Genomic DNA, 10,290 nt, shown 5'->3' on the forward strand with positions numbered 1-10,290 from the left:
GTACATTTCAAAAACTCAAATCTCGTGTCCATCCATTCACCGACTTGGTGTGAAATGAGGCTATCACTTTGACTGTATTGCTATAAGTTTTTTCCCTGAGGATTTTGAATATCGCATGAAGTTTTGGAAAAAGTATGCCTTTTGCATGCAATAAAACTGTGCTTCATCTATTATCAACTAGGCCTAGTCTACAACAGAACAACCATGCAATATTGTTGCTAATTTGATCCTCTGCAGCCACCATAGGTAGTGCAAAACACTTTTGCTGAAACTGTAAAAGACGAGGTTTCATTTCATAACACATATTTATCCCAGTATATGTGACAGTCTGTATATGACATGTCATGTTGCATCACGTGTGTTTTCTTTTTCAAAGCCACGCAGCCGGGGTCACAGTTCAGTAAATACTGATGATGTCATCGTCTGAAGATGGCTGAAGGGTGAGAGTGAACACGCATATTACTTTTTTATTTTAAAATAAAATACAGCGGAGAGCACCGACACCGCCCGCGTAACACGTATTTGTGTCGCACTTCTAATGAGATTTGGCCTGTTTATTTTGTATAAACGCGGAACTTCGAGGCTCACGGAATCAGTTCAGGAAGTGCATTTGTTTACCAAAACATAGCCTCGCTAGCTTTAGCATAGCCCGAGTAGCCGTGATGTAAAATAGCTTAAATCACACAGTAACTATCGGAGGGTTACATATAAGATGTATTTGTATCTATGTTTTAACATTTAGCGCCTTTGTTAAGCATTATTAGTCATGACAATTGAATCGTTGTGTCAAGTTAGGTCGCGGAGCATTGATAGCCGACTGTTAGCTAACTCGTTTAGCTTGCTAGGGTGTGTTTCGAGGGAGAGTTAGCTAGAGATACACTGAGAAAGTCATTAGCTCAATACATTTGTTTGTTGCTATGTTGACGAAGTATTTAAGCCGTTTGAGCACAATAAACATCGGTCTTCCAGTGGTGATGTTACGTTTGTGCTAAAACCTCTTCCCTGCTGTTTTGTTTTAAAAATATAACGTACGTTGAGGAAAAACATTCGTTGAAACGCTAATCTATACATGTGTATATGATTACAGAGAAGGCTGGTGGGGAGGCTGGCTTCAGCAGAGCTTCCAGTCCGTCAAAGACAAGGTAATCCCCCATAAACAAGTCACCCACATCATGGGAATGGGTACTTCTTCTTCATATTCGCTAGCTGCACAGCAGTTACAGTGTTTTGGCATGTTGCTCTGAGGAATATATCACCAACTCTAACTGCTACTCCCCCTCAAAGTTTTACATTTCATAATACATTTAAGCAGATGCATAAAACAACAGTTAGATTGTAGTGAACACCCAGTATCCACATACTTGTTTTTAAAAGGTCGGAGTCGAAACCTAGTCACCATTATTACTGACTGTAAATGTCTTAAATAGTACTGCACAGGTCTACCGAAAGTAATTACATTAGCGCTCCACAAAAACCCACACAGGTGTGACTAGAGTTTTGTTTCTGTTGTCAGTCTTTCTATGGTGGCATGCATTTGAGAACCTTTACCTCTGTCAGGAAAACCTGGTTGCACAGCATTGTTAAATGAAAGGCTGGATTATGTCCTGCGGCTATATGCTAGCAAGAGCAGACACTTAAGAAAGTCCTGTACAAATAGGATAAAGGTCAATTTAAGTTTTTTTTATATACTGTATGTATTATTGATGTGAGCTGTATAGAATGCTCTGTTTTTTATTTTTTTTGTATACACATTTGTACGGAACAACGATTTCCTAATGCAATGCATCTGGGTCTAGATTACTTGTCTACCTTCTTTGCAGTCGTCCGAGGCCTTAGAGTTCATTAAGCGAGACCTGACGGAGTTCTCCACTGTGGTGCAACATGACACAACCTGCTCCATTGTGGCCACGGCCACTGCTGTCAGAAACAAGCTTGCGGTAAGTTGCAGCCTTCACTGTGGTCGTTGTTTTTTTAGCATCTGCTTAGAGACTAGTTAGATGCAGCTAATATCATATGTGTATCCCGTATCAAACGACCAAATGCCTAATTTGACCTGTGTGTTTGTACTGTTTTCAAAGGTGGAAGGTTCCTCTGAAACCACGGATAAGGTGAAGAAGAGCTTGTCTAGTTTCTTAGGCGTGATATCCGACACGTTTGCTCCGCCCCCTGATAAAACCATCGACTGTGATGTAATTACATTGGTGGCAACGCCATCAGGAACGACAGAGGTCTATGACAGCTGTAAGGTGAGCAGTTCTACTTTTACTATTGCTTCATGTTAATTGACCAGGTTGACTGTGTCTTAAAGCAGCATCATCCTTGTGCAAGGGTTCTTTGAAAATGATGATTAAAGGAAAATGTAACTTTTGGTCAATCTCCTTGATAATACAAAACAAAGTGTTGATTCATCTCTGAAATACATTTCTTACATTTTGTCATGAGACGCTGCAGGACAGTTAGAGTGAGCACATGATGTGCATGTGGAAACAAAACAACCACAATCTGAGCATGTGTTTTTTCCTGCAGGCGCGTCTCTACAGTTTGCAGGCCGACCCAGCCACATACTGCAATGAGCCTGATGGTAAGACAGCACGCACTAAAGTAGTGCAAGGCCTACACCAGAATGTTAAACTGGCATTAGTTATATTATGTAAAGTAATGTATTCGTAAGTTGGTTCAGCTTCATACTGTGTAAAGCAAATGTCAACAGTGCATTTAGTACTCTAGAGGGGTATACTACGAAGCAAGATTAAGGACTGAGCGAGGTCTGTTGAGTCTAAAGCCAGAGTTTTCAGTATCACGAAAGGTGTCTCTCTTTTTACCTGGCTAGATCACCGTGGTAACAGAGGCTGCAAGGCTAACCTGCTCAGACCAGTTTTTGTTCCAGAGTTTGAGCTTAAATTCGGCTCTTAGAGCGCTGCCCTTTAAGGATTTAGAAATCCCGCGGACCTGACTATATTGTCTGAGCGCTACATTCTCACTGAGGAAACTGTTACATCTAAACTTATTGACCAGTAAGTTAATGAACGAAATGAAGCCGTGGCATCTGGCTTACAGCAGAGTGAACTGTAACATTGCGCTGCGGCTTTTTACCACATGCATACAGATACAGTTAGGCCTATTGATGCAGAAAATGTAAAAAAGCCTACACCTATACTGTATGCAGCACCACTCCATGCTCTCACCTCAAATGATTTTACCTGGCAATCTACACACACTGGCTCTTAATTAAAGCATTCTATAAAATCACAGGTTGCAACATTATTTCACTGTGGGCTTCTTTCTTTTCATCAGTGTATGACGTTTACAATATGAAAAGGGGCTTTGAATAGGCTGTCACTGGAACATCAGGGGCGATGAAATAATGAATACAGTTGGGACGTGACAGGTGACAGCTGTCACAGTTCGAACATCGCTGCAGACTCGCAGGTTAAGCTTCTCACAGTAGATTCATATTTGTCTGAAAAATACAGACTACATGTTTTTTAATGTAGGCCTATTGGTATTTGTAAGATTGAAATAAAAGCCTAACAGTCTAAATCAAAATTGTATTAATTTTGATGTGGCCCAAAACTAAAGTGATTTTCCTCATAGGCTATTCATTTGAGACAGTGTCAGGCTTAAATTACATTCTTAAGTGTGGGACTATAGGCGTATATAAATATAGCAAAGAAGCCTATATATATTAGGCTAAATGGTATAGTGTTTAATCCGAGTTCAACGTTTCATTGTTTTATAATGTCACGTTACGCACTGCGAGAACGATCGGCAAGATAAATAAATCATTTCCATGCTGGCAGCATTCCACACTCTTATTTGCAGTAAGAGTTTTTTTCGGCTCTGTTTTCCGCTGTAATAATTCAGACTGACAAACTATTCCTCTTGAATGAAGTCAGCGACACACTTTTTTTTCACTAAGCTGCTCGCAATCAGTCCGTTTGTGTAAAGTTAGCGGCACAAGATCAGTACATTTTTGTGCGGAAGCGGAGTCAAATGACGGGTCAAACGCCCCCTTTCATGGGGACGCGCACAGAGCCTGAAGCTGAAACCCTCGTTCAACATAAGAGGTTGATAACTGCCTTTATGATACCAGTCAGCTCTGAGCGAGGGTTTGTGTTATGTTTGATTTGATTTGATTTTATTAGGATCCCCATTAGCTGATGCAGAAACATCAGCTACTCTTCCTGGGGTCCACACAACCAGAACCAGTTGAACCAGATCGAGAAAAGAGAGCGAGGCTCTGTTGAGTCTGCTTGGTAGTATACCCCTTAGGTATTAAAGTTGGGAGTCAGCAATTCTGGAGAAAACTTGTTGACCAAATCACTTTGTCAGAATCAGTGAATATCTCCTCACAATCCACTTGCTCTGTCAGACTGTGTGCTTAAAACAGATCTGGTGTTATGACACAGCCCTGGTGAACAAAGGGTATGTAAAGAAAGGGGGCCCACCGTAGAAAGCAACATGACACGTAGGGGATCGTAAGCTGATATTCCCTGATTTTGACGAGAATTCTTAAGAATTGCTGAATCCACCTTTTACAATGACTTACTATCAAGAGTACACATCTGTTGTTTCTACTGTGACAAATACATTTTTCTGTGCCCCCACAACTTTAAGCTGTGTTATTGTTCTCCATTCTTCAATTATTACAAGGATTCTATTGCTTATAAGTAACAAAACCATTAGGCAGTGCTGGATTTTTGTGGTGACTCACTATTTAATTCAAACAGTGATAATTGTAAGAAAGATGGGACATTGCATGCGTTCTAGATATTTGCAAATAGTTATTTGTTATCTTATGATTGTATTTTAATGAGGGGTTTTTCTTGTGCAGGTCCCCCAGAGCAGTTTGACAACTGGCTGTCCCGCTTCAGTTTGGAGGATAAGAAAGGAGAAGTGTCCGAGCATTTGGTCAGCAGTCCCTCTATTCGAGCCCTCTACACCAAAATGGTATTTGATGTTGCTTTTGTCAACACCTATTCTTACAGCTTTCATTCAAACCGATACATTACATTCATTTGACGGACGTTTATTTAATGTGATCCTGCTAATGTGAAGTGCTTTCAATCACAAAGGAAGTGCAATAAAGCAGATGACAGTGTTGTTGTTTTATTGGCAGGTGCCCGTAGCTGTAAGCCATTCAGAATTCTGGCAGAGGTATTTCTACAAAGTCTTCCAGCTGGACCAGGTAAGCGTGCCATTTTCTACAGGGTGCACTTTTACTGCAGACAATCCTCCAGATGTCAAATAGCCTTTCCCATCTGCTCAATTCATTGTCATGGGTGCCACCTGCTGGCTGATTTTAGTGCTACATTGGATTCTGAATTTCAGGGCACAGTCTCAATGAAGGTTTTTTTCCTGTCTTAGAATAAGGGACGTGCTGTACCTTGATTTTGAAACTACTGAATGTTTTCAATGTTTAAATAAGAAGGAAATGTGTATGCTCCATCTGCCAACTGTAACTGATGAAAGCACCGGTTAGGATAGAATAGAATATATCCTTATTGTCCACAAGGGTGGACATAATATGTGTTATACTATGTTAAAAGACCTTTATAAAAAATATACTTGTCGAATTGGTCTTATAAATGCTCTACTGTTAATAAAATATAGTTAGTAGCATTACAATACATTTTTACAGACAACTTCATGTGTTAAACAAATGTCAACCTTTTTCAAAATGCACAGTACCAAAAAGTAGTTTCACAAGACTCGGGCTAATGCCATTCAGAACCAGCGCCCTTCAATCAGTCCAGTCTGTCTGGAGCTGTCAACTCTTTTTGACTCGGTCAGAGAGGTGTCGATTTGAGTTATGAGCTCAGTTTGGAAGGCTGAAGTCTCAAGTGGTGTTGTGTTGAATTACATTAATAAAACTGTCCATTATACATAGTTTAAACAACTTGACGACAAAGTTTTGACAAGGAGAGCTAAATGTCATCTTCCTGTATTTATAACCTAGAGGGCACAGACTTTTTGTTGCCTTACCACTTTTTTTTTTTTTTTACATTTTATTTTACAAAGAATCCATAGCTCCCGCGCTGGTCTTAGTAGTTCTTTGAAACAACGCTGTCGTTCTTTGCGAGCCTAAGAATGGAGTCATCAGACTCGCCCATTCTGCGGATGGCGCCACAGATAGCGTAGGTCTTGAACTGACCGTTGAAGCGACCGGTCACCTTGTCAACCTCAGCAATGTTCATCTGGATGGAGGCATGGTCCTTGGCTCCGATGATTCTGTTGCTAGCAGAGCATTTCCGGGGGACGTACAAGTCCACGAATTCTCCAGCGTCGTTCTGCATGTTGATAGGCGGGTGGGGTGCTCGCTTACAAAGCGTTTACGACAAATGGCCGACAGGAAAGCGCCTTACCACTTTTCATGCAAGAAAACTAATGTTAACCATGATGAATGATGCTTTAAAAAAAGGCACAATAAACACATTGAAATACTTTCTCAGATACAAATATATTCAAAATGTTTTTTTTTTTCAGGAGGAGGCAAGAAGAGTTGCGTTGAAGCAGAGGGCAGAGCAGCCTACACACACAGAGACGCTGGGCTGGGAGGAAGAGGAGGAGGGTAGGTCCTCGTCAGTTTATTTAATATTTAATAAAACAGATTCACTTTAAAACCTGTCACTTACTCTACCACTTCCCTTCTATTACTTTCAGATGACTTCCTTGGCGCCGGGTCATCATCTCAACTCAACTTCACCCCGCCGTTTGACAACAGCCCAACCCTCGACCTCCAGACCTCTATGACTCCCACAGTAACAGCTCTGCTAAGCCCCATCCTGTCTCCTAGCATGGAGCGAGACGCCGCTCTCTCAGTTAGCAGCGACAGCGTCAGCCTGCCCACGCAGGTGGAAGTGCGGCCCCAGCCCGTTGCCACGGAGCTGGTCAACCAAATGACAGAAGCTAGCTTGGAAGAGGTTACAGACAAGACACGAGAGGAACAGAGGCCGGCAAAGAGTGACTCGCCTGTGGAGGCTGAAGTGGAAGCTGCTGTAACCCAGCCAGAGGTCACTGTGGATGGGGCGTCAGTGCGGGCTAATGCTGCTGTGGCCCCCACCTCTAAACCAGAAGCAGCAAAGGAAGAGGGGCCCCAGGACCTGAGAGTCTTCGAGCTCAACTCAGACAGCGGGAAATCCACACCCTCTAACAATGGCAAGAAAGGTAAGCCGGCCAAAGAGAGGTTTCTAAAGGTGGAGTCAGCAATTCTAGAGAATGCTTTTTGTCAAAATCAGTGAATATCTCCTCACAATCCGCTACCTGTACATACTGTGTGTGCGCTGAAACAAATCTGGTGTTCGTACATAGCCGCCCTGTAAACTGGTATGTAAAGAAAGGGGGCCACCGTAGCTAGCAACATGCCCGTTTACAGCGCCTAGGCTGTGTACTAACACCGGATAACTTTTCAGGGTACGTACGGGTAGCAGATCATGAGGAGATATTCACTGATTTTGAATGTGATTTTGCCAAAAAGCATTCTTCAGAAACACTGACGCCACCTTTAAGCTGCCAGTGCAATTAAAGGACTACTTCACCCATATGGAACCGGCGTTCTATCATTATAAAATCACTATTATAATATAATGAATGAAGTTTTTCTTCCCTTAGTCTTCCCTTGGCCCAGCTGTCCGGTTAATTCTAACCCTTACTGTGATGTCACAAGAAGGAAACTGTAGGGTTAGACAGTGAGACCATAAAACACTCTTTCTGCCTTTTCTCAGGCTAGGATGATCCGATTTACATATTTTTTTGCACATTTATACTAAATAGGATCTCCGAGTTCAATACACCTTCATATTCCAGCCGGTGAAGTAGGCCTTTAAGATTGTGCCAGTTTGGGAGCATTATTCAAAACAGGATTAGGTTCAGGTTATGAGTTTTTCCACGAAAAAGGCTTAGAAAAAAGCAGATCAGTCAAGGTCAAGTTCCACATTTTGTGTCCTTACCCTCCAGGCTCCAGCACCGACGTCAGCGAGGACTGGGAGAAAGACTTTGACCTGGACATGACAGAAGAAGAAGTCCAAATGGCGCTCTCTACAGTGGAGGCTTCTGGAGAGGTTCGTTCTTAAGTTACCATTGTGATTGTTTTACTAGAATGTCAACTCAAATATATTTGACTAACCCCCACTTTTCCCCCCCACCTTTTTTTATTTAAAGCAGCTGGATGAAGACTGGGAGAACTGGGACTGAGAGCCCCTGCACACCGAACTCTGTCCCACCATTGGAAACTATAGTTCACGGCAGACGAAACCATGCTTAACGTGTTTTAACTCTTTGTCCACACTGTCACCATGTCATGATTGTCAGGAAGGGGATTTTTCCGCCGGGTTTTGGACCATATTGGTTAAACCTGTTGATAAAGAGCAACGGGGGAAGACCAAGGCAATAAAAATTACAATGCTGTGTCAGCTGTCGATTTAGTGCCAGATAGGCCGCTAGCGAGGGTAAGGACTCTGGTTTGGGCTATATCTTGGAATAACTTCTGACTTGGAGAGTATTTAACGCTAATAATAATAGACAGGGGGGTTGTAATCATTCTGACCTTTTTAAAGCTTAAGGACAAGCAGTGACCAGGCAGAATGTGGAAGGTTTCACCTCAGCAGGTGAGGAGCTGTTTCCCCTTTTATTCTCAATGCCATTAATTACATCATGTATGTTTATAAGTTTATCTCAACTTGGGCCATGGTTTAATTGCAGGCTGTGAAATAGCCATAAACTGTTATGCTGCTTGTCAACTTTCTAAGATGAAATACTCCACAAGTGATTTTTTTTTTTTGAATGGTGAGGCTGAATTGATTTAATTCTACCTATGGCCCTGTCTTACTTTCTCCGCTTTATTATGCAAGTGAATCTTCAAAGTGATTAAAGAAATCTTTTGGCCTTCATTTCGTAGAGCACTTTCTCATTTGGGATTCACTCCCAAACTCTAGATATATATGGCCTTGTAAAACGCACAGTAGTGTGATCATGTTATCCAAATGCTTTTCTGTTGTGAGACATCTTGAAACACAACCAGCTAATGTTTAATCGTCAGTTCTTTCCCCAGATCTTTGTCATATCACGTGAGTCTTTTGTATATATGAACTTATTGCGGGCTACATGTCACTTTCTGTCACTCTTTATGTGTTTTGTCGCTTTAAGTTGTTCCTTCGTTTGTCTTATTTAGGTTGATGGAACACATACATTATCGCTCGACAAGTCATATTTGCTTGAAGAGAATTCAAACTAGTCCTCGTTGTCATGATACCGGATTCTTTGGCTAGAAATTGAAGCATCTCCTGTAATTCAGTTGTTAAGGAGATTGTGACAAATCTGTGAAGTTTAAAATGGCTTGCTCATGTTTGGAACATCAAAAAAAAAAGCTCTGCAGACAGTGTGCCAAGTAGACCAAGGAGCAAAGAGCGTGCTTCACGCTTTTCTGATTTCCTTTTACCCATCATCTGTAATGTAAGTGAGAAAAATAATTCTAGAGATGTAATATTTATACTAAAATAAATGCTTAATTATTGTATTGCGTGCTTTGGATTGCATGTCTGTGCAATAACATGCAAAACATTGTGCAGATGGTCACTATTGAGTTTTTTCTTTGGGTAAAGACATCGGCTGTTCTTCAGATTCTTTGTTCTGACAATGTGTTGCATGTCTCTATAATTCTCGGCTGTGTATTCCCTTCAGATCGGCACTTTGAACTCATCAAAGCTGTTCTACATGTCTGTTTTCAAAGCTGTCAAATTCTTCTTTTTTTTTAGTCGAGTACTTCACTATATTTTACAAATGATCAGCGTCATTAAAGGATTCATGGCTAATGGGCTTAGTGTCATACGTTATGAAATATTCTGGTTTGGTTGTGTTGCTACCAAAGAAGAAAATCCAGACAGGTCTGTTTTGAACTAGACTAGGCTGCGGAAACACTGTAATCAGTGGAGGGCTGAGAGTCTTCAATTACAGTGTAAGCAATGCATCAGAAAATCCCACTCATACCAAAATTCTTTGCTAACCACCTTATTTTCGCTAACGTTCAGCTGTTTAGCAACTGTGTGAAAGATATTCACAATGAAATGTTAATTCTACAAACGATTGGTCAAAACTTGAACTGAACAAACACTGGAATCGTACAACTTTTCAAATGCTTTTTAGCTGAGAGAGGCCATTGTAAAAATGTGATTTTTTTGTTTTGCTCTCCGTGACCCTATAGTGTGGGGAGACTTTACAGGAGAACAGTCTGTACCATGTACAAATTATAGTCCTGTGAAAAACGTAATACTCAATCTTATTTTTTAGACTGAA

The 10,290-nt window shown here is 41.2% G+C and overlaps 2 protein-coding genes across 5 annotated transcripts; one reads left to right on the plus strand and one right to left on the minus strand.

Annotated features, from left to right (window-relative positions):
* The first annotated feature begins 372 nt into the window (after positions 1-372).
* Positions 373-8,944, plus strand: bsdc1 (BSD domain containing 1). Of its 4 annotated transcripts, none has more exons than XM_080042151.1 (11): positions 373-440; positions 1,088-1,142; positions 1,821-1,937; positions 2,079-2,246; positions 2,527-2,581; positions 4,835-4,950; positions 5,120-5,188; positions 6,487-6,571; positions 6,664-7,167; positions 7,957-8,060; positions 8,161-8,944. In XM_080042151.1, exons 1-11 carry the CDS (start codon positions 430-432, stop codon positions 8,191-8,193), a joined length of 1,317 nt encoding a protein of 438 aa, XP_079898277.1. In that variant the 5' UTR covers positions 373-429; the 3' UTR covers positions 8,194-8,944. The 4 variants fall into 4 exon arrangements, with proteins under 4 accessions (XP_079898277.1, XP_079898278.1, XP_079898276.1 ...); XM_080042152.1 differs by having other exon boundaries at positions 8,164-8,944; XM_080042150.1 differs by having other exon boundaries at positions 401-440; positions 1,797-1,937; positions 8,164-8,944.
* On the minus strand, positions 5,989-6,334 carry LOC307261571 (small ribosomal subunit protein eS21). Its single transcript, XM_080042153.1, has one exon. It carries the CDS (start codon positions 6,294-6,296, stop codon positions 6,045-6,047), a length of 252 nt encoding a protein of 83 aa, XP_079898279.1. The 5' UTR covers positions 6,297-6,334; the 3' UTR covers positions 5,989-6,044.
* Positions 8,945-10,290: the final 1,346 nt, after the last annotated feature.

Source organism: Ammodytes marinus (assembly GCF_949987685.1).
Source record: "Ammodytes marinus genome assembly, chromosome: 15".
NCBI classification, from domain to species: domain Eukaryota; kingdom Metazoa; phylum Chordata; class Actinopteri; order Uranoscopiformes; family Ammodytidae; genus Ammodytes; species Ammodytes marinus.